The sequence below is a fragment of the Dama dama genome, chromosome 23 (genome assembly GCF_033118175.1).
Source record: "Dama dama isolate Ldn47 chromosome 23, ASM3311817v1, whole genome shotgun sequence".
In the NCBI taxonomy this organism is placed as follows: Eukaryota; Metazoa; Chordata; class Mammalia; order Artiodactyla; family Cervidae; genus Dama; species Dama dama.
Window position 1 is genome coordinate 62,415,735 of NC_083703.1, and position 25,637 is coordinate 62,441,371.

At 51.7% G+C, this 25,637-nt stretch overlaps 1 protein-coding gene across 1 annotated transcript; it reads left to right on the plus strand.

Annotated features, from left to right (window-relative positions):
- Nucleotides 1-1,551: 1,551 nt before the first annotated feature.
- On the plus strand, nucleotides 1,552-16,571 carry BPIFB3 (BPI fold containing family B member 3). The gene is made up of 15 exons (XM_061125685.1): nucleotides 1,552-1,705; nucleotides 2,376-2,532; nucleotides 2,961-3,065; nucleotides 3,503-3,643; nucleotides 5,361-5,424; nucleotides 7,491-7,551; nucleotides 8,320-8,411; nucleotides 8,548-8,727; nucleotides 10,067-10,120; nucleotides 11,313-11,483; nucleotides 12,408-12,475; nucleotides 13,889-13,931; nucleotides 14,720-14,783; nucleotides 15,389-15,465; nucleotides 16,279-16,571. Exons 1-15 carry the CDS (start codon nucleotides 1,552-1,554, stop codon nucleotides 16,306-16,308), a joined length of 1,461 nt encoding a protein of 486 aa, XP_060981668.1. The 3' UTR covers nucleotides 16,309-16,571.
- The last annotated feature ends 9,066 nt before the right edge of the window (nucleotides 16,572-25,637 follow it).

The following is a 25,637-nucleotide window of genomic DNA, read 5'->3' on the forward strand; positions in this document are numbered from 1 at the left end:
AAATTTTCCTAGGCTCAAGAGGTGCCCATTTTTGCCTGAACCACTGATCCTGAGTGGTTTCCTGTTGTGGGAATATTTCCTTCTATGAGAGAGTCGAGGTTACAGGGAGCCACTCTGGGACCAGCCCTGCTGAGCTAGTGGTTGGTCCCTATAGAGACCGTAAGCACCTCTGTGCGAGAGGAAAATGTGTCTTCTTGGGGAGACAGAGCCTGCGCCAAGGCAAACAGTTGGCGAGTATAGTGGGGCTGGATTTCCATCTACTCTTGCCCCCTCAGCCAGCACCTGCTCCAACACACAACCATGCACAGAAACCCTAGAAACAGTCCCTGCCCCCAGGGAACTCACAGAAATGGCACATGAGAACACAAACACGATGCATGGTGGCAAACTGCCTTCAAGCATATATTCCGGGTGGTGTTTACTGACAGACAGATTTCTTTAGACAAAGTAAAGAAGGGAGGCCTCTCCAAGTAGGTGACATTTATTCAGAACCTGAAAGGTGAGGAGTCAGTCCAGAGGAAGAACCTCCCTAACAGAAAGAATAGCACGTGCAAAGGCCCTAAGGTGGAAGGAGCTTGTCATGGTTAAGACAGAGAAGGTAAAGAGGCAGGTAGGGTCCTTGTGGGTAACAGTAAGGAGCCTGGGTTTTATACCCAGGGCAGTGGGGGAACACTGAAGAGTTTAAGCAGGGGTGATGTAAGGGGATAGATGGGTATGTAATTGGGTTGGCAGATATGGAACTTCATACAGAAAAATCCCAACCTATGAAACTAATGTTAGCTATGCTGTCACCGCCTATCTTGTTCCTTTCAACATCAGTCCAGGATAGAGGCAGGGTTTGCTGTTACTTTCAGTCACTAAATCGTGTCCGACTCTTTGTGACTCCAGGGACTGCAGCATGTCAGGCTCCTCTGTCCTTCGCGATCTCCTGGAGTCCACTCAAACTCATGTTCATTGAGTCAGTGATGCCATCAACCATTTGTCTCCCCCTTCTCCTCCTGCCCTCATTCTTTCCCTTCATCAGTCTTTTCCAGTGAGTCAGCTGGTCGCATCAGGTGGCCAAAATATTGGAGCTTCAGTAACAGTCCTTCCAACGAATATTCAGGGTTGATTTCCTTTAGGATTGACTGGTTTGATTTCCTTGCAGTCCAAGAGGCAAGGGAGGCAGGAGTGAAACAGGACTTGTTAAATCTATCTGCTGAATGTCTCCAATCAGCCACACCTTCTGAAATGGCCCCCTGAGCCAATGGGAAAGTGGTCCAGGAAAAAGAGCTCCTGTCCTACTGTTCTGGAAAGGAAGGCCCTCTGTGGCTGTCTCTGAGCCAGGTCCAGGCTCCCTGGGACCACAGACGACTAAGACTTTAAATTCAGACGTGTTAGCTGCTGCTCAGATTGGAGGGAGAGGGCTTTCCTGGGAGTGAAGCTGGACTTGAGCTGTGCCAGGCGGGTGGGAGGGCCCCTGGCTGGTGAAGGGGCACAAGGAGGAGAAGGCCTGGGCACAAGGATGGCCCCAGGTTCCTGCTTCCGTTCTCGGTAGGTGTGATGCCGACAATGTTGGGCGTGTGGTCCCTGCTTCTCCTCTGGGCTCTGGTGACTCCGTGCCAGGGGCTGCTTGAGACGGTGGGCACCCTTGCTCGGATCGACAAGGATGAACTCGGCAAAGGTGAGCCCAAGGTGGGGCAGGGCGTGAGGATCCAGCTGCAGGGTAAACTGTCTCATAGATAGACTTACATGTTTATGCTTCAGGGGGTAGACGAGAACAGTGTTCTATTCCCAACTATGTAGAGTTCAGGGGCTTAAAGGTTGGTGTGCAGGCTCCAGTGGGTGATAGTTCACTCTCTTCTGAGAGGGGAACTGGACTGGATGAGCAAGCAGGGTTTGAGTCTCCCTGAGGGATGGGGATGGGCAGGGTTGAGGAGGTCCAGGGGAGGGTGCTGGCGGGGCCAGCATTTCTGCTCCCCCATTTCTGTGGTGGGGGAACTCTATTAGGCATTTGGGGCTCCAGGGTCTCAACGGCCCAGAATGACTATGGCTGTGAAGAGCAAATGCTTCCCGGAAGCTCCCCTGGCCGTCCCAACCTCCACGAGACGGTCCCTTCCATCTTGCCCTTCTCACAATCCATGTAGAGTCAGGCCAGTCATGTCCAGGAGGGGCTGCCTCCTCCCGTTTGCTCAAGCTCTGGTGGCTGGGTGCTCCTTCCTTTACTTTTGCTCCTCCCTTTCAATGCTACCGGGTGGTCCAATGTCCAGGAGCCCTTGTCCTACTGTTGGCCCCAAACCCGATTTGCTATGTGACTTTGCCCCTCTCTGGGCCCTAGTTTCCTCATCTGTAATATGAACCTTCTGTTCCCCCTCCACACACGCCCCTCTTTGCAGCCATCCAGAACTCGCTGGTCGGCGGGCCCATTCTGCAGAACGTGCTGGGGACAGTCACATCTGTGAACCAGGGCCTCCTGGGCTCTGGGGGCCTGCTCGGAGGAGGTGGCCTGCTGGGCTACGGAGGGGTTTTTGGCGTTGTTGAGGAGCTTTCTGGGTGAGTCCTCACAATGTGGCCGCGTGACTGCCTACCTCCTGTGTGCTGTACATGTAGCCTGGTCTTTTCTTTGCTTCAGGGAATAGAGAAGAGGTTGACTTTTTAAATTTGTTGGAAGGCAGTGGAAATGTCATGGGGAGCCTTAGACAGGGAGTCCTAGAAACTGAGTCAGAAAAGAAGGGGTCTACTGAATGTCAGGCAGCATGTCCCTGTGGTTGAGGGTTCCAGCTCTGGGGTCAGTTTCAATGACTGTGTGACCTGGGGCAAGTTGCTCAATCTCTCTGGGCTAATCCTCTATCTCCATGGCTCCCTCCCTCCTCTTCAAGAGTCTGCTCCAAAGACCTCTGCCCTGAGCAGCCTGGCCTGGGTGGGTCCAGGCACTAAGGGACCGGGGCGTGGGTGTGTCAGTGGCCCTGTCCTCCCCGCAGGCTGAAGGTGGAGGAAGTCACACTGCCAAAGGTGTCTGTGAAGCTGCTGCCAGGGTTTGGGGTGCAGCTGAACCTGCACACCAAGGTGGGCCTGCATGGTTCCGGGTGAGTGTGCCCCTGGGCCTCTACCCTACTGCTCCCCACGCCACCCCACTGGGGACCCCCTACCCTATTGTCTCCGCAGGCTCACCCCTCAACCCCTATTTCCTCCCACCCTACTTCCTTCCCAAGGGACTCCTGCTTTCCTATTCGCTCCCTGGATCCCACTCTCCAGGGATCTCCATCCCACGGACGTCCAGGGACTTCCATCTCTCTCCTTGAGAGAGGTCACTGGTGGGGGTGACGGAGGGGGCGCAGGGGCGTGCGAAAGGGCAGGGAGGCTGTGGGGAGAGAAGGGGCGGGGACTAGACCCCCTCGCAAGTTTACCCCCTCCGCCGCCCATCAGATCCCTGGTCAGCTGCCCCAGAATGGGCGCGGCTGAGGCGGCCCTGGTGGGTGGGGCCTTGGCCGCCTGGTCACGCCCCCAGTTTCTGGTCTCGCAGCCCCCTGGGGGGCCTCCTGCAGCTGGCCGCAGAAGTGAACGTGTCATCGCGGGTGGCGCTGGGCGTGAGCGCGCGGGGTACGCCCATCCTTATCCTCAAGCGCTGCAGCACGCTCCTGGGACACATCAGCTTGCTCACGGGGTGAGTCCGCGGGCTGGAGCCCTAGTTGGGTGGCTCCCGGCGTCCAGACCTGATAGGACTCCTCGGGGTCTCCTTGGCTAGCTGGGCGGGGCTTGAGTTCACCCTGCCTCTGCCCCTCTCACCGCATCAGCCCATGGCACAGACTTGTAAACTGAGGCCCACCACGGACAAGGACTCTGGTCCAGCCCCCAGCTTGCAAGTCCCGCGCCTGAGCATCCCACTTCTCCAGGCCCGGAGAGCCTGCCTCCTTTCTTCCAGAAAGAACAAGGGCCAATGGGGGTCCCTCCATCTGTGGGGAATTGAGTTTCTGCTTGTAGCATGTCAGAGACCCAGCTCAGCCTCTGACTTGCTGTGTGACCCCAGGGGATCCCTGTCCCTTGTCTGGGCTTCCATGTCCCTATCTGTATAATGAGCACCTAAATTTAATGATCCCAAAGTCTCTGGCACCTTTATATCCACCTCACTCCAGGCGTTCAGGTCACAGTGACCCTTCCACCATGGGGCAGCTGAAGCCCAAAGAGGGCTAGGGATTTACCCAAGGTCACACACCTACATTGCAGCAAGTGTGGAGATAAACTGGTCTCTGGACTCAGGTCCAAGTCTTTCTTGCAGCACTCTGCTCCTGCCCCTACTGTCATCTGCTGTCCGCCCCTACCCCTTCCAACTTTGAGTCAGCCCCTGTTAGTCTCTCCATTCCAGACCAAACCCCACACCCACACCCCACCTTTGCTGGGTGGCCTCTGCACAGTGATGGGTGATCAGACAGCTCTGTGTTAGTTTCCAAGAACAGGGTGAACCAGGGTTGGTTCTGTCTGCTGCTGCTGCTAAGTTGCTTCAGTTGTGTCCGACTCTGTGTGACCCCATAGATGGCAGCCCACCAGGCTCCTCTGTCCCTGGGATTCTCTAGGCAAGAACACTGGAGTGGGTTGCCATTTCCTTCTCCAATGCATGAAAGTGAAAAGTGAAAGCGAAGTCGCTCAGTTGTGTCCGACTCTTAGCGACCCCATGGACTGTAGCCTACCAGGCTCCTCCGTCCATGGGATTTTCCAGGCAAGAGTACTGGAGTGGGTTGCCATTGCCTTCTCTGGTTCTATCTGCAGAAGAGCCTTAATAAGGGGCTTCCAGGCAGGGTCTTGGGCTCCTTAAATCCCAGTGGCTCCATCCTGCTCCTCTGGGCTAGAGGTGGCTTGGAGTGGGTGGAGCTCAGGAGGGTGCTGGTGTCCTGTGATTGTGGTTCTGTGGTTGTCACCCTCCCTCTGTACACCCATCATCTCCAAACAGACCTAAGTCCATCTCCATGCACATCCTCAGACCACCCCCTCAGACATTCATTCATTCATTCAACAAATACTTACTGAATCCTCACCCTAAGCCACGTGCTGTTGTTGACCCAAATGTCACTTGTCTATACGTACTGGGGGAGACGAAGGGAACAGACATTTATTGAGCGCTAGACCCGTGTACACTCGCATTTGATCTCAGTGGCAGCAGCTCTCTCTAAAGCAGGCACTGTATGGATGGGGAAACGAAAATCCTCCTCTGGGCCCCATGGTGAGGCAGAGCCAAGATTTAAACCCAGCTCCCTAAGTCCCAGTCAAGCCCACCAGGAGAGGAGACGGGTGATGTCCTGAGCTCCCAGTGCCCACGCTGCCCCTTCATCTGAGTTGGCGCCGTCCCTGTGTGGTGACCACACCTTCACGCGTCTCATTCTGCCCAGGTTGCTGCCTGCACCGCTCTTTGGGGTCGTGGAACAGACACTCTTCAAGGTGCTGCCAGAATTGGTGAGTGTGGGGGCCACAGACCAGGCACACCCCCTCCCCTGGGCTGTGCCCCTCCTCCCCAGCTTTGCATTAATCTGGGCGCCAGGCAGGATTAGGCTGGTCTTTCCTTCCCCGCCCATCAGGTAATCCCATCCTGGCCTGCCCATGGGCCTCCCAGGTGCCGCCTGCCAGTCTGTAGGTGGACTGGCACAGTCTGTCCCCAGACCTCTGAACCCTAAATGTACAGCTTCCGATGACCTGCTTTCCAATCCAAGTCCCTTTCTTACCCCCTGCTTTGTCTTTGTCACCTGTATTGTTATTGACTTTATATTTTCCTTTAAACTAGATTTGAATTAAAATTGGGTCACTCAATGATTTTAAACAAAGCCCAGTGCTTAGCAAACACGACTAAGGAGATCACATGTATGTATATTAAGATGTTTGTGTGTGTGTGTGTGTGTGTGTGTGTGCACTCAGTCGCTCAGTCAGGTCCGACTCTTTGTGATTCTCTGGACTATAGCCTGCCAGGCTCCTATGTCCATGGGATTTTCCAGGCAAGAATGCTGGAGTGGGTTGCCATTTCCTTCTCCAGGGGATCTTCCTGCCCCAGGGATTGAACCCACATCTCCTGCATTGCAAGCAGATTCTTTACTGCTGAGCCACCAGGGAAGCCCATATATTAAGACATGATGCAGCGTTAAACACGATATGATGAAACTGCTCCAGGATGCTCCTGCCCGCCCCTGCCGTCCCTTGAACCACACTTAAGCTGGTCTGGCCAAAGCTCCATTTTGTTAAGGATGGAGAGGGGAGTGGCTTGCTGAGGTCACACAGCCAGCAAAAAGTAGTCAGGCTTTCTGATTGCCAGTCCTGGCTGGACCTCTCTTGTCAGTCCTTGTTAAGAACAACCGTGGAGGTAGCAAGGGTATGGGAGACTGATGTTGACAAAACTGCTCTGGGCTTCAAGAATCCAATCAGAAAAGCAGCTCAGGGGGAGAAGGAAAGCTCCCAGTGGCCCAGGCCCATCTCAAGTCAATTTCAACAAGGGGTGTTGAAGCTACATTTAAGTCAGAGCCAGTAACTGGGGTCTCTGGACAATTGGCTTCAAGACAGGATTTATGTGACTCAAAGAAGTTTTAAAAATAAGAGTTAATGACTGGCATTTAGATACTGGAGGCTTCTCTCGGCAATCCGATTTCTGGCTTCTCTTTTGCTATCAGCCATCCTAGCTGCACGTACCTCCTTCCTGCAGGCGGCACACAGCTGGTCTCCAAGGGGCTGCTCACCTCCTCCCATCACAGCCCCTCTGGTCTCCTCTCCTTTCTGTGATGTGTCTGACCCCAGAAGCCCTGGAGTTAGGGACTCCAAGTTTAAATGAAAAGACAGCCTTCTCTTGTCTTTCTGAGAACAGCTGTGACCTTGGACAGGTCGCCTCTCTCCTCTGGCCCCAGCTGTAGAATGAAGGGGCTGAGTGAGAGAAGGGGCTGGGCTGGGCCTCCTTTGGTTCTTGCTGCGGTGGACTCAGATTCTGTGATAGGATTCTGGAATCCAAACTGCTTGCTCCCTGTTGTCACAGCCCAGGGGTTTTTCAGGAAACCCAGGATGGTGTGTATAGCGGATGCCCTGGGCCAGGCCTGACTCTGGGTGGAGGTTAGGAGGTGCCGTTCTGTGGGATCTGGATTGTGGGATAGGTCTCTGGGCATTCACCTAGATGGCAGGGTGGGGGGGGGGGGGGCGGGCCTGAGACCTTGGAGAAAATAGCCATTTGTTTCCTCTGGGGAGGGCCTTGTCCCCACGCCCCAGCGAGCCTTTGGAATGTGTCCCCAGGTCCCGCCAGCATCCTCCAAGGTGTTCTGAGGGGTCCCACGTAACTGGCCCTCTGCACCACCCACTCTGCCCCCTGACACTTCAAGCTCCAACCCATCCATGCCTCCCACCTGTGTGCCCCCCTATCCATCTCCATCATCTGCCCTGCCTCGGTCCCCGGGACCCCGTAGCAAATAATTTAAAGAAAACGCGGTGATTCTCTGCACCAGGCTGGGGCCCACTCTTATGCTCCTGTTAACTCCTGTCTCCCCTGGACACAGCTGTGCCCCGTGGTGGACAGTGTGCTGGGCGTGGTGAATGAGCTCCTGGGGGCCGTGCTGGGTAAGTTAGGGTCCGCCCTGCTCCTCCTCTGTACCTGCTCTTGCCTCTCCACCCCATTACCCCAACAGATGGAGTACCAGGGGAGAGGATGGGGCAGAATTCTGGGACCTTTCACGTCTTCCTCAGACTGATGAGGCCGCCATGATGAGGAGGCCTCATGGTGGAGTTCTGGGCTGGGGCCGGTTCACCGGGGTGAGGAGACGCGGAGCCTTCCAGGTCTCTGTCTGTCTGGGCTTCAGGCCACTCTCTGAGCACCGGTGGGGTGTCTGGCACTGTCAGAAGTGTGAGGCAGATGTTATTATTATCTGGACAGACAAGATGACCGAGGTCCAGAGCTTACATAAGGAACCCAGGACCCCTCAGCCACAGTGGCCCCCAGCCTCTCTGAGCCTTATGGAGACATGGATGCCTTTTGTATTCACAAATGGGCCTTGAAAAAAGTATAAAAATGCTTAACTAGGATTAGGATAGAAAACCTGGGGGCAGATATATCTCTGTATGTGGTGTTATATGAGAGGCAGGGCAATGACGTGGTTAGTGGCAGCAGCTCTGGAAAACAGGAAACTTGGCTTTGTTACTCTGTGGCTTGTGTGGCTTGGGGCTAGTGACTTCCTCTGTTAAAGCCTCAGTTTCCATATCTGTAAAATAGGGATGACAGTAGTGCCTAGGTGAATACTCATTAGAGTGCTAGGCATTCAGCAGGCGCTCAATAAATAGAGGTAGGGCTGGGCTCATGGGGCCTTTCTCTTTCCTCCCCTCCTCATCCAGGCCTGGTGCCCCTCGGGGCTCTTGGGTCTGTGGAATTCACTCTGGCCACACTGCCTCTTATCTCCAACCAGTACATAGAGCTGGACGTCAACGTAAGTGCCCACCAAGGCCCTGCCCACCACTGGGGGTGGGTGAGGTCCCAGTGGAGGCCAGGAAGGGGATGCTGAGTCAGAGCCAGGTGAGTGAGCTGCCCTGAGATCTGCTGCACCCCGTCTCCCACCTCTGCAGCCCATCGTGAAGAGTGTAGCTGGTGACATCGTCGACTTCCCCAAGCCCCACAACCCCATCAAGGTGCCGCCCAAGGAGGACCACACATCCCAGGTGACCGTGCCTCTGTTCCTCTTTAACACCATGTTTGGGCTCCTGCAGACAAGTGGTGCCCTTGACCTGGACATCACCCCTGAGCTGGTAAGTATGGCAACCTGCCCTGCTGGGTCTTAGTGATGTTAGCTGTCACCTAGCTGAACCTCATCACTGTTCAGCCCTGATGAGCCTCCTTCTTATAATCAGAGAGACTTGGACAGGTTTATAGCAGGTACATGTCCATGCTTGCCCTTGTGGCAGACATTGCTAATTGATAATGGCCTCTATTTGGCTAAACCTGAATGGGACTTCTGAGTCTTTCTCAACATAATGCTCAAGAAGTTACTTTGAATTGGTCAAAACTGGCATATGAAATGTAGCCAGTTTTCTATCCCTGCACCAGATGAGCTCTTGTAGAGTCAATGCTCAATTTTTACTGAAGTGTGAATGGCTAACATTCCCACTACTCTCTCAAGAGCATATTTGAGTTGAAGAGAAGAAAACTTGGGTTGAACTATACCAAAGGTATATAGAGCCCAAACACAGTGTTAAAGAGGTACAGAGGCATGGTCACCTGGGATGTGGGGTCCTCCTCGGGCGGCACCTTAATGGTTTTGTGGGGCTTGGGGAAGTTAATGATGTCACCAGCTATGCTCTTCATGACATTTGGACATTGGACATTTATTCTGAAGTTTCAGACATGTCTGTTTCCCTTCTGGCCCCTCTCACACCCTCATAGATATCTGGAAGTCCCAGCCCAGAAGCCTTACCCAGAGACATTTTCTTGGTCTGAGCCTGGTTCAAAGGCAGTGAACTCTGAGCCACTTGGGCCCCTCGCCTGCAGCTCAGCCCAAGGGAACATCTCTTCCTATATGTGGGGTCCAACCACCCCACGCTGAAGGCCTGTGGGGTGATTGGAATAGGGCCTTGAGCTGGTAGCCAGATGTGACCAGATTTTCCAATTTTTTAAAGTTAGAAACTGCAAATTTATGTGAAATGTTCTGATTTGTAAATGATGGAAACAAATTTATAGTATTTGAGAATATTTTGGGGTAAAAAGCAAAAATATGTGGGGTCAGATTCCTGAGCCTTCAAACTGGTAGGGCAGTTTAAAAGTTCTAGAATTAGCCTGCCCAGGTCAAAGCCTGGTGCCACCATTTACCAACTTATGAGCCTGGATAGGAACCTCAGGTTTTTCATCTGTAAAATGGGAGTAATCATAGCACCCACTTCCTGGAGCAGTTATAAAGGTGGAATGAGTGAAGGTTCAGAAAGCCCTTAGCATGTGTCTGGCAGGTAGTAAGCACTCATCATTGGTTGATAGAAGGAACATGAGTGTCTGTGGAGATGCATGTATGTAGTTGGGTAGGAGGAAGCTACTTTGTGCTGAGGGATCCCTCTCGGCTCTGTGTTTATCCCCCCTCCCATTTGGTCTCCGGTCCAGGTTCCCAGCAATGTCCCACTGACAACTACAGACCTGGCAGCTTTGGTCCCTGAGGTGAGTGACCCTCTCTTGGACTTTATTCATGGTAGGTCTTTCCTCATGACCCTGAATGGACTCCAGAATCTTTCTCAATACAGCTCTACAGGCAACTGAATGTTGAGTTCAAATTCACACTAAAGTGTGATTGACTAACCCCATATCCTTTCCTGATAGTAGATTTTGCTTAGAGAGGAAAGGACCAGGGTTTAACTTCACCAGAAGTCAACTGGGCATTTGTCCCCAGTCTGTTGCTCCTCTGTCAAGCAGAGGACAGGAGTTTCTTTCCAAATGACCCTAGCCCCCTCCCTCCAACTGTCTGACTTCATCTTAGTCTCAGTGTTCTTGTCCCCAGAGAGAAGACTCAGGGCAGTGACCTTGGAGAAGGAAGAGAAAGGAGAAGATTCAGGGAGATTTGACTAGTGGGCATCAGTCAATACATGACCACAGGGCCTGGCCCTCAGTTCTCCCATTCCTCCAACTGGGGCTGAACAGCTTCTTTCCAGCTGTGGGAATCTGAATGATGTACCAGCCCTGTGCTAGGTGTTGGGCATGTGGAAGGGGCAGACAGTGAGAAGTAGGTAAAAGTCTTTGTGTTCTAGGTGCTGCCATTGCGATGGGAGGGACAGACATTGAACAAATAAATAACCAGAATATATACAATGTCAGAAGGTGGAGGGTACCCTGCAAAAGGCCTCACTGAGGAGGTGACATGTGAGCTGAAGGCTGAAAGAGGGGAGGGAGGGAACCATGCAGGTGTCTGGAGAAGACATTTCCAGCAGAGGGAACAGCAAGTGCAAAGGTCCTGAGGTAGGAGCCTGGCTGCTTGGAGGAACGACGAAGTGGTCAGTGAGTCCAAGAGAGAAGAGAATAGGAGCCAGTGGTGGGAGGCTAGATAGGAGGGCAGAGGATGGATCACGCACGGACTACGGGCATAAGAAGATTTTTTGTTTTCTTTTCTTTTTTTACATTGTGTAATAACGTGTGTCCTAGGGGTGATTTTGACTCTGATTGGGCTGTTCCATAATGTCAGCCTCAAGGGGGCTGAGACCAGATCTGTCTGGTTCAAGTTGTTACCACAGCTCCCAGCTCAATACTGGTACCCACTAGGTGCTCAATGAGTGTTTGTTGATTGACTGACCGATCGATTCTATTAGTGGGGCATCTAAGATGCCCCCATGCCCCCTGCTCTGCCCTTGCTTCTCTCCAGGCCCTGCGGAAGCTGCCCCCAGGCCAGCAGCTCCTGCTCTCCTTGCGGGTGAAGAAAGCGCCCACGGTCACGCTTCAGAATCACAAGGCCACGGTCTCCATCCCAACTACCATCCATGTGCTGTCCTACCTTCCTAAAGGGGCCCATGAAGCCTTATTCCAGCTGAATGGGGTGAGTGGCTGAGGGGTGGGAGCCGGCACTGGGGTTCTGAGTAGGGCTAACCCACTCCAGGCTGTGGATCTTGGGGTGGGGGGCCCCACGGGACACAGCACAGGAAGCCCTCCCCCACTGTCGTCACCTGAGCTTCGGACTCCTGCCTGCTCTCTCATCACACATGTGTCCCAGGTGCTTCCTGAGGATCTCAGGAATTGTCCCCGCTGTTTATGGGGTCGCACAGAGTCGGACACGATTGAAGTGACTTAGCAGCAGCAGCAGCAGCAGCCTAGCCTCCCTGTGCTCAGATATCTCTTGGATGACCCTCCAGCTCCCCCTGGCCCCCCACCTCCAGTCTGCTCCCCTCCACCCCACCTCTGCTAGTTTCCCCAACCATACATCTGGGCAGAGGCAGTGCCTACCCTGCTCGCTCTCTGCCCTGGCCCCACATGGCTTGACACCATTCCTTGCCCCGTCCCCCACCCCCGGCCTCACTCTTCTGCTTTTCCCAGGCTTGCGCCCTAAGCCAGTTACTCAGGGCTGCCAGGTTCCCCCACCTTGCCCTTGTTGGTGCAGGGACCACCACGTTTCTCCCCTTCCTTTGGCTAACTCCTCGTCTTCCAGGATTCAGCACAGGGGTCACCTCATGGGCGATGCCTTCCCTCGCCCACTGCAGGCGGGATTGAGGGTCTGTCCAAGCGCCTGCCGCCCCAGGACTCCTTCGCATCCAACACTGATAGCCCTCAGTACTCCGGTTCCTGAGCACCAGAATCTTCAATTGACCTCCTCGTAGCCCAGCATGGACATGAACACACAGTAGGGCCTCAGCAAGGGGTAGTGGAGGAAATGAATGTTGGAAAGTCACCTGTTGGCCAAGGCAGACCTGTCTTCAAACTCCTTTTGTCGAATTTGGCACAATCTCTGCCTGCTCTTCTTATGCAGGTGATGACTTTAAATGCCCAGCTGGCTCCCTCGGCTACCAAGCTGCACATTTCACTATCCCTGGAACGGTAACGTGGGATCCTGGGTGTTGTCTTTATGAACAAGAATTAGGGGGACTTCCCTAGTGGTCTAGTGGTTAAGACTTCACCTTTCAATGCAGGGGATGTGGGTTCGATCCCTGTTTGAGTCACTAAGATCCCACATGCCTCATGGCCCAAAAACCAGAATGTAAAACAGAAGCAATGTTGTAACAAATTCAATAAGGACTTAAAAAAAAAAAAAAGAATTAGGGACTAGCAAAAAACCCTTTATTGAGAGGCAGCTGAATTGCAGGTGTTTGTTTGGCCAGCATCTTCCTTGCCTCTGGAACCTGCTGGGAAGGGGTGGTCTTAACCCATTTTACAGATGAGGCAACTAGGGCTCAGAGAATCAGCTCCAGAGTGGGCATCTTCCACTGCACCTGCTCAAAACCTGGCCCTGGAGATAAACCTGCTGCAAAGGTGGAGTCCAGACTTCTGAGTTATCATCCCTAGAGGCAGGCCATGGAGATACCTGTCCTTGAATGTGGTCAGATGCTTTGTTATTCATGTGGACTAGCTATTTCTCTAGTTTCTCCTCGCCTCTGTTAACTAGGCCTCATGATAATCATAATAACCGAGAGGGTGAGGTTGATGACAATCCTTCCTTATGCATGCACTGCACTTTACAGTTTGCAAAGCCTAGGCTCCAAAAATGCATTGTTCCTGGAGGCAAGTCCTCTGTGTAGGCCTCTGTCTCCAGGCCCAGCGCTCTCATCTTGGCCTGGGGCCTGGGGCCTCTCCGTCCCTCCCCTGGAAGCAGGATGCAGGAATTCTCCCAGGGGACTCTGAGATCTGACTGCCCTGTGCCATAGGCACCCGGTGCTCACCTGATCCCTGCCTGCCCCTCAGGCTGCGACTGCCCCCACCATCCCCCCCGCCTGTCCTCCACCTGCAAGGCTCTACCACCCCTCCATTTCTAAACTTGACAAAGACCTCACCCACTGCCAGGGTTCATCTCCTCTTCCTGGTGGCTGTCGAAGCTTCAGCTCTTCAGAAGAAGAGATGTGTGTCCGGGCTCTGGCCCTGGACCTTTGTGTGGGCCAGCTGTGATCCATTGGTGGTTTATTGCTGTTAGTGAGCAGCTGTGGGGTGCAGCACACCCTGTATCCAGGGCTCAGTCTATGGGAGGGCTACTCCTCAGAAAGTGTCAGTCAAACAAGTGGGAGTCAGATCAAGGTTCCAGGGCCATGGAGTTGGAAGTGGCAGTCATGACATTTCAGAAGGAGGTTAGCCCCCTCCAAGCCCATTTTACAGGTAGGAAAACTGAGACCCCGAGTCAAGGCTGAACGGAGGCAGAGTTGGGCCTGTAACCCTGTTTCCTGATCCTGGAGAGCTAAGGATGGGGCAGGCCGGGGTGTGGTAGGTGCTGGGGCCCCTCAACATCTCTCTTCTCTCCACCAGGCTCAGCGTCAAGCTGGCGTCCTCCTCTGCCCACACCTTTGATGTAAGTTCCTGGGAGGCTGGGCAGTTTGGTGGTGGTGAGGGTCTACAAGTGGGGTGGAAAGGAGGCAGGATGAGTCAGGCCATATGACTGAGCTAGCCCCAGTCTGGGCTCTGCCCCAAAAAGACAAAGTGGACAAACATCCGGGCCGGTGTGTGTCTCTATATGTGCATGCACACACGTGCACTCACTTGTCAAAGTCATTGTCTTAGGAAAGTGAATCTCACGATCTTTCAAAATCTTGGAACCTCACAAAGTTGCAAGTGTGTAGAATCTCACAAGGGCTCGAAATTCTGAAACTTCACACAAGTAATAAGGTCCCTGAACTCAGAAAGTTCTAACATTTCAGAGACTCACGGAGCCTTTAGTTTCCTGCTTCTTACAAAGTTCTGAGGTTCTACAATTTCATGATGGTTTCAGATTCTAGATCATTCTAAGGGTTTCTCAGCTCCTAGGAATCTAAGGTCAGACCACACAGAGTTACTGGAGCTGAACTCATTTCCTCCCTCTTTCTCAGACACAGGCCTCCACCAGGTGCCCCAGATCCTTCCTCCAGGAGAGCAGCCCTTCCAAGCTCATGGGGCCCAGAGTGAAGCCTGCCTAAATCAGAGTCCCCTTTGGGGTCACTGCTGGACTGCCCACCCCAGCAGTTCCTGTGCCCACTAGGAGCTGTGTCGTCAGGCTTGTGGGGAGGCTGGGGCAGCTGGACCTCTGGACTTTTCTCCCTGGGAAGGGTGGTACTGCTCCCTGCAAAGCCACCCCTTCCAGCCTCTCTGCATGCTCTGTTGCAGGCGTCCCGTTTAGAAGAATGGCTCAGCAACGTGGTCCGGCTAGCTTATGTGCCAAAGGTCAATGGTAAGCGCAGCCTTAAGTGTCTTCTTGGACACATAGAGTGTCTGAACTCAGGACTGCCAAATCCGTTGCCTCTCTCCATTATTCTTTTTTTTAAAAATTGAAGTATAGTTAATTTATAATGTTGTGTTAATTTCAAGTGTACAGCAAAGTGATTTGATCATTCTCCGTTGTTCTTAATAGACACTGAGGTTGGAGAGGGCTTGATCCCCCTTTCTAAGATGCAGAAACCAGGACTGTTTCCAGTCAAACAATATGGATAGCTACTACATCATGCCCAACTCTGGGCGTCAAGAGCTATCTGACGTGGATCGTGTCTTCAGGCTCACAATCCAGATGGAAATAGTTGTATAACAAATGAATAGAATATAAATGACCCAGAATGTGCAAGAGACTGAGGGGACCTCAAGGAGGCTCTGCTGAGGGAACCCCTTAAGACAATAGAGAAAAGGGACATTTTTGTTTGGGTTTAGTAGGATAAGTAGGAGTCTCACAGGAACCTGCATCTCCAAGAAGAGAATTGGCTAGCTCAAAGTGGTGGAATAGGGTCAGCAGGTCCCACCTTAGCCCCTCACATATCTTTGCTTTCAACCATGTCCTCTTCACAGTGAACCTAGATTTCGGGATCCCCCTGCCTAAGATCCTCAATGTCAATTTTGCCAATGCGGCCCTGGCAATCATAGAGGTGAGTTTCCCATGGTGGAGAGAGTAAGCCTTGATGGGCCTATAGCTTGTCTCTGGAGAGGGGACTGCTCTGCCTCCAGCAAGGTCTGTCGCTGCGCCTTTTTCTAGGTTGCTCAGGGATTATAAACTACCTAACTTGGGAATGGCAAATATGTGACATACATTCTAGCACTCTTTTCCTTACTTGCCCAAGGCAGATATTGTCAAGCAGTCACAGAGATCTTTCTTGTTGAATTCAGACACGGGACTGGCCTGTAGGATGGGATCTCAGGTTTCCTCACAGAATCACAGTTCCCCTGGTCCAGGAGTAGCAAGAACACTTTCTGTTTCTCCCCTGTGCTGTGCCTGTGGCAGCCTTATCTAATAGATCAGGACGTTTTTTCCTGCTGAGATTGGACATGGTCTCACAATCCTTTTCAGTCCAGTCCGCCTTTGAGTCTTGGAACAGCTCTAGGAGATAGGCAGATCAGGGAATGCTGGACCTACTTCTCAAATAAGGACCAAGGCTGTAGGAGGCCCAGTTTCTGGTCCAAGATCACACAATAAAGTCACAGGAAAAGTGACCCTTGAACCAAAGTCTCTAAAATCAGTGACCTCTCCCACACTGAAGGTCATTTATTCCTCGTTCCTTCATTTGTTCACTCATTCACTTCCTAAGTTCCGGTTGTGTTCCCAGTACAGTGCTCGCCCCAGGGCATGGGGTGGGTGTTGGGGGTAGGGGACGCAGAGTTGCTGGATGGGTGGTGGGGGGGTATAGCGGGGTGTTGGGCACAAGGGCTCAGAGGACCTAACCTAGAGCCATTGCTCCTTGCAGAATGCCGTGGTGCTGACCGTGTCATCCTGAGGCTGACAGAGGGCTGCCATCCCTCTGTGTTGACCACCAGAATCCTGCCCACCTGCCCACCTGCCTCAGTTTCCCTCCCAGGCTCTAACCCGTGTCTGTGAGAGTACAAGTGTCCCTTATCCACCCAGGGCCCCCCAGGTGCTCCGGCCCTGCAGCTCTGCCCCCAGTCTGGAGTGGGGACTGCAGGGTTAGCCACAAGACTCTGCTTTGGAGAAAGATCTAGGGCCTCCTTGGCAAGTCCTGAGTTTTCAATAAATGACTCGTCTCAGCACCTCCTGGCTGGTTTGTTCTCCAGTCACACTGGGGCCGCCTTGGCCTCTGCCTCCGGCGCCCTCCCCAGCTCCAGGCAGGGCTCCTGGCAGGTGAGGGGACTTGGGGCCTAGTCATTGTAGCTTCGTGTCCCAAACTTAACTGGTTGACCTTGGCAACCTCTGTGTCTTGTCTTGCCTTTGTCCGCCTCTGTGTGGCGCTCCCTGTGTCCCCCTCCCCACTTCCTTCCCCTCTCTCTATTATTCTTTTCTTATTATTTTTTTATTGGCCATGCCATGCGTGGCATGTGGAATCTTCGTTCCCTGATCAGGGATCGAACTCATGCCCCCTCCCTGCATTGGGAGCATGGAGTCTTATCCATTGGACCACTAGGGAAGTCCCGTCCTCTCTCTGTTTTTCTAAATGCCTCCATCCTTCACTCTGTTTCTCTGAGCCTGTCTGAGTCTGTGTTTCTCTGACTTTGGGACACTTCTCAGAAGTGACATCTGAGTTGAATTTTGAAGGCTGAGTACGCGTTTTCCAGGGGGTAAAGGAGTCAGTGCTCCAGGAAGCAGAGATGGGTGAGACTCCTGGAAGGTGTTGCCCTGGAGGGGTCACTTAATAGTTGCACACCTGCCATTGACACACCTCAGGACAGGCCTCAGGACAAAGCTATGCTGAATGCTCAGAGTGCGGGTGGGGAAACTGACGCCAGAGAGGAGCCTGGCTGGCCCGAGGCTGCACAGTAGCAGAGCTGGGATGGGAAACTGGGGATCCTGCCTCTCTTGCCCGGGACTCCTCTCCGCTGCTCAAGATGGGCCTCCTTGGGTTCTGGAGAATGGCCCCAAGTTGGTACAAATGGGTGGACTTAAGTGAAAAAGTGCCAATTAAGTTTTGGGAACTGGATTAGAGGATCTGGGGGTGCAGGGGGGAACAGAGGAGAGTTGGAACCCATCTAGAGGTTTACGCACCAATGGGAATGACCATCCTCTCATCCATCTACCCACCCATCCATTCACACATCAATTCATCCTCTAATCCGTCCATCCGTCCACTGTTCTACCCTTTCTTCCTCCCTATTCCCTTCTTTTTTCTTTACCTCCCCTCCACCCACCTGCAGCTATTGGTACGTACTACCTGCCAGACCCAGTGCTGAGTGACATGTGGGATTTATGTTTGACTCCCTTCTCACCTCCAGTGTCTCCTGACTCCCATCCAGGAAAATACAGTGAATATATGAGTAGCTTGAATTTTAGCTGCCTGTGTTCAAATCCCAGGGCTTCCCAGGTGGTGCTAGTGGCAAAGAACCCATCTGCCAATGGAGAAGACATAAGGTTCCATCTCTGGGTCAAGCAGATCCCCTGGAGGAGGGCATGTCAACCCACTCCAGTGTTCTTGCCTGGAGAATCCCATGGACTGAGGAGCCTGGTGGGCTACAGTCCACAGAGTGGCAAAGAGTCGGACATGACTGAGGTGACTTAGCACACACGCGCACAGGTTCACATCCCATCCCAGCTGCCATGTGGCCTTGGGCAAGTCATTGAATCTCCCTGACTCTCAGTTTCTTCATCAGTAACTTGGGGATGATGGTTAGTATGGTTTTGAGGGTTAACCAGCACTCAGGATGTTGACTTACCCACCAGTTCCCGTTAGCTCATGTTACTGCCACATTATTCTAGCTCTCATCCTGCCTTCATCTGCTCCTGCCTCTCCACCCAGACCCCAGCACACCTTCCTCCTCTCTCACGAGGGCTGCACCTGCCTATCTTATTCTTCACACTCTCCTCTCTTCCATTCTGTCCTCTTTCAGCCCTTTCTTGACCTCGTCTGGCCATCTCTCACCTCTGCTGACAGACTTTCCACGGCTGGGTTCTCACAGCCAGCAGAAAACCATCCAGACTCCCAGGTTTGGCATCAAGGCTGCCTGTGGCTTTAGCTGATCCTCTTGGAGCATGAAGAGGAAGCAGAGATGGTTCTGTGCCTTGGGCTCCTCGTCTGTGAAATGGGAATCATGTCTGTAGGACTCCTAGGTTATTTGAGGATGAAATGAGATAGTCCTTCTAGAATACAGAGGAGTGCCTCCAGCCTCACAGACCCTAGGCGGGCTCTGTTATTGTATTCGCCGCCCTGGATTGTCCCTGCCTCACCTTGTTCTCCCACTTGACCAAGAGCTCCCCAGGGTCAAGGTGAGGGAGGGTCTTTGCTCACCCTGGTGAGTCACGTGTTGCACAGAGTGGCAGTGAGAGCTGCTAACCTCTACTGAGCGCTTACCGTATACCAGCCTCTGCGTCAGATGCTGATGTCCCTTCGCTCAGTTAGGTTTCATAGAGACCATAATCAGTGGGTATTATCACCCTGTTTTAAAGATGAGCACTCAGGCTCAGAGAAATGGAACCGGACAGCTCCTAAGTGGCAAAGCCAGGGTTTGAACCAGATCCTTCTTCCCCTTAATCCGAAGCCTGGGCTTTTCATGACTGTGCTACAAAAACAATACTTTCTGTGTTTATTGTATGCTTCCTAAGTGCCAGACACTGTCCTAAAGACTTCTGATACTTTTGTCATCATCTCCTTGAATCAACCCTGCTTTCTCGGAACTGATTTTACGTTCACTCTAGAGGTGAGGAAACTGAGACCCAGAGAAGTTAAGAGACTTGCCCAAGGCCACACAGCTAGGAAGTGATGAGGGTCAGCACTTGAACCCAGGCCCCTGACTCCAGAGCCCAGGTTCTGAGCTGCCACATTTAGGGTTGGCAATGAAACCAGCCAGATGTGCAGAAAGTCCCTAGGTCAGCAGTGAATCAACAGTTCATGAGGGGGATAGGGGTTAAGTTGGAGGGATTGGTAGTGAGGCTGGGTCTGTTTCCTGGTCCCAACTCCCCACTTCATGAAGCCCCTGAAAGGCCCCCTGCAGGCTGAGTCACCTTCCGGATGAGTCACCTCCCAGGGCCTGGTCCCACCAGCTCCAGACAAAGGTGCCCTTTGGCTGCTAAGCCCAGGTGATCTCCTCGGCGCCAGAGCTACACTAATCCTCTCGGGGCCCCAGGGGGCAGGCTGGCCTCATGGCCACCAGGACCTGGCTGGTCTTGGGGCTGAGGACAGCACTTAACTTCATGTGTGCACCGCCCTCTACAGTTTACAGTAGGCGTTGATCCCTGCTCTCTGGTGGGAGGGAAGGGCAGGTGGAGAAAGGCGCGGTTGCCCTCTTTGCCCCATAAAACTCCAGGCATGTTCCAGACATTTCCTCTGCAATCCTGGAAACCTTTCTGGAGCAGTGTGATATTCTGTTCATTTCTCAGATGGCCAAACTGAGGACCCAGAGAAGAAGGGATTGTCCAGAGCTGAGAGGGCAAGTGGGATGTGGGAATACAGGCATGTGTGGTTCTTGGGGTCCCTGCCCTGGAACCCTCCTAGCCCTTACAGGTGATCAGTTGGTCCAGGGCCTGGGTTCAGGCACCCACTCACACCCCTTGTGGGTTTTACCAACTTGCTGCCTTGTGGTGCCAGCAGGAACCCAGGATGATGAGAATAAAAATAGCGCCTACTGAGCACCTACTGGGTGCTGGGCCTTGTTCTCACCACTTTGCATGATTAGATCACTGACTTTTACGACATCCTTTTGAGGCCAAGTCATTCTGGTCACCATCTTGACACCAAAGAAACAGGCTTGGAGAAAACTGGCAGCAGAATTCAAACTGCGCCTCTGGCTCCAAAGTCTGTTTTCCACTGAAGCACCCACCACAGATGAGGAAACAGTCCCAGAGAGGCGCTGGCCCAGGGTCTAGTAGTGACACTGGTGAGGTTGGCAGAACTTGATATCACCCATGCCTGCCTTCAGAGTCTCCACAGCTCTCAGACGGCAGGGAGGAAGCATCTCCCTGCAGAGTTCAGGGGAACACTTGTTTATGCTCAGCCTGACTTGAGAGCAGGCCTCAGTGGGGGAGAGAAATGCCCCCTCGCCCAAGAGAGCTTCTCAGATGGGCTTCATGGGTAAGGAGGAAGTGTCATCAATTAAGCATGGAGGTAGGGGGTCTTCCCTGGTGGTCCAGTGGTTAAGACTCTGCACTTTGAATGCAGGGGGCATGGGTTTGACCCCTGGTCAGACAACTAAGACCCCATGTGCAGTGGGGTATGGCCACAAAGTAAAAAAAATAAACATGAAGGTAGAGCCTGGGCCTGGGTTAAGGGTGGGAAGCAAGGAGGACTCAGATTACTCCCCAGGTTGTGTGCAGTGATTGAGAGCATTCGTTCATTCATTCGTTCATTTGCTGCACTGGTGTCTGTGCCTGTGCTGGGCTGGGAGTGGGGCACAGGCCTGGTTTGCCCAGAGCAAGGCCATCTCAGTAGGGCGGCAGAGGGCCTTGGGCGTCCAGAGGCAGCATCCGAGTTGGGGGTTATCACAGCATTCTAGAGAGGCTGGCATTTCTGCACTGGTATGACTAACAGAATCTGGGGAAGGGTGTTCTTTGGCAGAGAGGGCACGTGCAGAGGCTGGGAGACAGGGAGGTTGGGGGTGGTGGTAGTGAGAGGAATGGGCACCTTTCAGTGTGGAAGGCAGATCCACCTTCAGCGCCAAGGAAGAGGTCTGGTCTGTGTTCTAGCAGGTCTTGGAGGGGGCAGTGGCTGCCTCTGAGGGGTGGGAGCAGGTGCTGACTGAGAAGGAACAGGAAGGAAAATTCTGGAGTGAAGAAAATTGCAGGGAGCCGGCCTGAATGTACAGGCCCCTTACGGCCCTAAGAGAGAACAAAAGGTCTCTCTTTGTCCTGCCACCCCTTCTTGTTAAAGTATAGACTGGCATTTGTCTCCTTCAGGGAAACATCCTGGTGACCTTTTGCCTGTTTTCCTGGTGCTGATAAACTCGTCATGCCTGAACCTGTTTTCTATCTAGTTAATGTTCTATTGATGAAGCCTGTTTTCTATCTAGTTCTATTGATCTTAATCATGTTGGGCGCTAGGGTAATTAATGCTTTACTGATCTTAAGTGTGGGAATTTAAAACATCTGTAGCTCTGCACGTATGCAAACCCTCGACCTATTCTTAGTAACTCCTGTTAGCATATATATAGGCGTGGTATTCTTCAATAAAGTTGTCGGAGTCAGACGCAGGCGGACTCTGTCCCTCTCAACCCCATCTTTCTGAGTCTTATTTTCCTAGGTACTCTGGTAATTGCGTTCTCGACCAGTTCGTTTGCCGGCAGGCTCTGGCAGAAAATATGCTAAGACAGGGGTGCAAGCTACATACTGTATAACATTGTCACTATTTAAATAAACACTTAATATTTATGATTTTCACTGTATGTAAATTTTACATCTAAAGAAGAGGATCATTATGGCATGCATGTTAAAGTGTTTAGAGGGAAATATATTGTTAACTGCAACTTTCTTTGAAATACATTTTAAAAATATTTTTTTATTTTTACTTATTTGGCTGCACCAGGTCTTGGTTGTGGCATGCAGGATCTTTAGACATGGCATGCGGGATCTTTAGTTGTGGCATGTAAACTCTTAGCTGTGGCATGTGGGATCTAGTTCCCTGACCAGGGATCAAACCCAGGGCCCCTGTATTGGGAGTGCAGAGTCTTGGCCACTGGACCACCAGAGAAATCCCTGAAATACATTTGTCTTTTTTTTAAAGATGGATTGATGGATTAATGAATGAACAGATACATAGTAAAGTAAGCGTAAGAAAATACTGATGGTCGATGTAGCTGGTGGGTGGAACATGACAAGTGTATGGGTGCTCACTGTACAACTTTTTCAACTTCACTGGATATGTGGACATTTCATAATGAAATATTGGGAGAAAAACGTCTGCAGATCAACAGAAGCCAGTCTGCTTGTTCTCTTCACACTTGCCCCAAATTTGAAGAGTCAGGTCCAAGTTCATCTCCCTGAATCCTCAAATCAGTCCTGTGAGGCAGGTATTCTACCCACTTAACAGAAGGAAATACGTGATGAGAGGCAGGGAACAGGGGAGTGGCTGACCCAGGGTCATACATTGAGTTCTGGGTTTAGTGACACTGAACCAGGGTCAGCTTGATGCTGAGTCTGGGCACAGCTGTCTGCCCTGGCCAGCTGGAGTGGGCAGTGCTTGCTTTTGTGCTGAAAACTAGGTGCTTCTGGGGGTGCTTCCACTTCCCCCATCTGGGGTCCTAGCTAGGGTCTCCAATAATGTGCCCAGACCAGGGGCTGATAAGCCCCAGCTCATGTGACACCATCCGGGGCTGAACAAGTTCTCAGAATTGGCCACAAACCACAAACCCTTGTGGTTTTGATTCCGGTCTAGAATCCGGTCTCTCATAATTACATGGTGTTTCCCTCCCTGGGTCAGGGATCAGACTCCTGCTGCTATATAAGGCCAGCCTGCAACCAGATTCAGCCAAAGCAGAGGGCCCGGTGAATGGGACCTCTCAAGATCGAGCTGCAGGGACCTCCCGGGGGGTAAGGAGGTGCCCCCTCCCTCTTCAGAGTCTGGGCAGGGGGAGCCTGAGGTCTGGGGAGGCGATGAGGTGTGTCCCAGACTGGAGACCTGCCTGGGTAACCCTTTTCTGAACCTCAGTGATCTTGTCTGCAACATGGGCATAGTCAGGAGACCTCTCGGGGATCAACAGAAGGGCCTGAGTCACTTGAATGACGTGGGTGAGCAGAGCTGCACTTATCTTCCCCAGGAATGTTGGGGTTGGGTACCTGGGACCGTTGCTACCTCCCTGAGACTCGTTAGCTGCTTGCTGATGCCAGAAATCCCTCCTTTGATGCCCATCTTTTTTTTTTTTTTTTTTTTTAAATCATAGTAAATGTTTATTGGGTTGTTTTTTTTTCCAGATACAATAGACTTTATTATTTTTTTTTTCCATTTTCTCTTTTTTAAAAATTTTTATTTTATTTTTTTACTTTACAACATTGTATTGGTTCTGCCATAGAGTGACTTTTTTTTTTCATTTATTTTTATTAGTTGAAGGCTAATTACTTTACAATATTGTAGTGGTTTTTGTCATACATTGACATGAATCAGCCATGGATTTACATGTATTCCCCATCCTGATCCCCCCTCCCACCTCCCTCTCCACCCGATTTCTCTGGTTCTTCCCAGTGCACCAGGCCTGAGCACTTGTCTCATGCATCCAGCCTGGGCTGGTGATCTGTTTCACCCTAGATAATATACATGTTTCGATGCTGTTCTCTCAAAACACCCCACCCTCGCCTTCTCCCACAGAGTCCAAAATTCTGTTCTGTACATTTGTGTCTCTTTTTCTGTTTTGCATATAGGGTTATCATTACCATCTTTCTAAATTCCATATATATGTGTTAGTATGCTGTATTGGTCTTTATCTTTCTGGCTTACTTCACTCTGTATAATGGGCTCCAGTTTCATCCATCTCATTAGAACTGATTCAAATGAATTATTTTTAATGGCTGAGTAATATTCCATGGTGTATATGTACCACAGCCTCCTTATCCAGTTGTCTGCTGATGGGATGCCAATCTTTTTAACTGAAGGTGGTGATCCCTCTTTGAACAGAGAATTCTCTGGGCAGCGGGGTTCTAGGATGAGGTGAGGAAGCCAGGGGGAAGAAACTCTTGAATATATTAGACTGTAATATTCTTGTATGAATGAGTTCCCCTGAAATTCTTCCTAGGAAAGCAGGGAAAGAATGTAGGGGCTGTGTGAACTTCAGGGGATGTAGAGGGCAGGAGAAAGGGAAGAGGGTGCATATGTGGAAGGGGTTGAGGCCAACAATTTCATAGTTTTGCCTGGAAGGAACCATGTTCTGTTTTGATTCTCTGAGGCTGGTGAATGGGTAGACTGGTTTGGTGGAGTAAGAGAAGTTTATTAGACATGAAGGCAGCAAAATAAAGTTTCCTAGGGGTTGACCTGCTCATCCCCAAATGCATGCTTCACCCCCCCATCTCATAATACTTCGCATCCACTTCTTAGCGGTGTGAAATAATAGTCCCCCCAAAATAGCTACTGTTTATTGAGTGTCTGCTATGTACCACATATGATGTGCTGATGACTGCATGTATGTGCATGCTAAGTCACTTCAGTTGTCTCTGCGACGCTATGGACTGTAGCCCACCAGGCTCCTCTGTCCATGGGATTCTCCAGGTAAGAATACTGGAGTGGGTTGCCATGCCCTCCTCCAGGGGATCTTCCCAGCCCATGGGTTGAACCCACATCTCTTATATATACTGCATTGGCAGGTGGGCTCTTTACCCCTGGTGCCACCTGGAAAGCCATGATGGTGACTAGGAAGCTGTAATTCAAAAGGTCAAATCTCTCTTCTAAGGATTAGAATCCAGAGAGGTCTGATCTGGGGCCCTTAATCTTAATGACATGATGATGGAACAGTCTCCTCCAAAGAGATGGGAAGGGGTATTTGCTAGCTGGCTGGATGCATGCAAGTGTGGCTTGGTGAATGTATTGACAAGTGGATGGACTGATGGAAAGATGTATGGATGATGGATGTATGAAAGGAAGGAAGAAAGGATAGGTGGATGGATATAAGATCAGCTTGCTGGTTGGTTGGGTCATGGATAAATGATGGATAGATGGGAAGAAGGATGGATGGATGGATGAATAAGAGGGGGAATGGATGGTTGATGAGTGGGTGAATGGATGGATGGATGAGTGAATGGAAGGATGGATGGGTGAGTAGTTGAGTGAACAGATGAGTAGATTTCTCTAGAAATCTCTGGAGAAATTTCCTCTGTCTGCCTTCTACTAATTTGCTATTTTGATTGGAATCCCCAATACTCAGAGTATTTTTTCTCTATTCCTGAAGCTCCATTTGTAAATTTTCATCTGGGGAGATATTAATAAAACATCTGTGTTATCGGACAGTTTGGTTAATGGTATCTCCAGAGTCACTGCAATTTGACAAACTCAGAAGGTGGTATCAGGAACTCTGGACCTGCCCTATTCTATGCCCTTGGGTGGTTTCCCCTGTTTCTGGGCCTCAGGGTCTTGATGTGACTCTTGATGGGTTGGGGAGGGGTGGTGCTAACTCCAGCTGCTGGGCAGGGTGGTGACACCCAGCCATGGCCCTATGACCTGCTGTTTCCTTTGCAGAGAAGCGTGCCAGC

What these genes read in the sequence shown, in the direction of transcription:
- BPIFB3 (XM_061125685.1), top strand. Translation starts at nt 1,552, where the DNA reads ATGTTGGGCGTGTGGTCCCTGCTTCTCCTCTGGGCTCTGGTGACTCCG. An exon ending in ACATAGAGCTGGACGTCAAC is followed by an intron (nt 8,412 to 8,547) that starts GTAAGTGCCCAC and finishes CCACCTCTGCAG; the next exon opens with CCCATCGTGAAGAGTGTAGC. An exon ending in TGGACATCACCCCTGAGCTG is followed by an intron (nt 8,728 to 10,066) that starts GTAAGTATGGCA and finishes TCTCCGGTCCAG; the next exon opens with GTTCCCAGCAATGTCCCACT.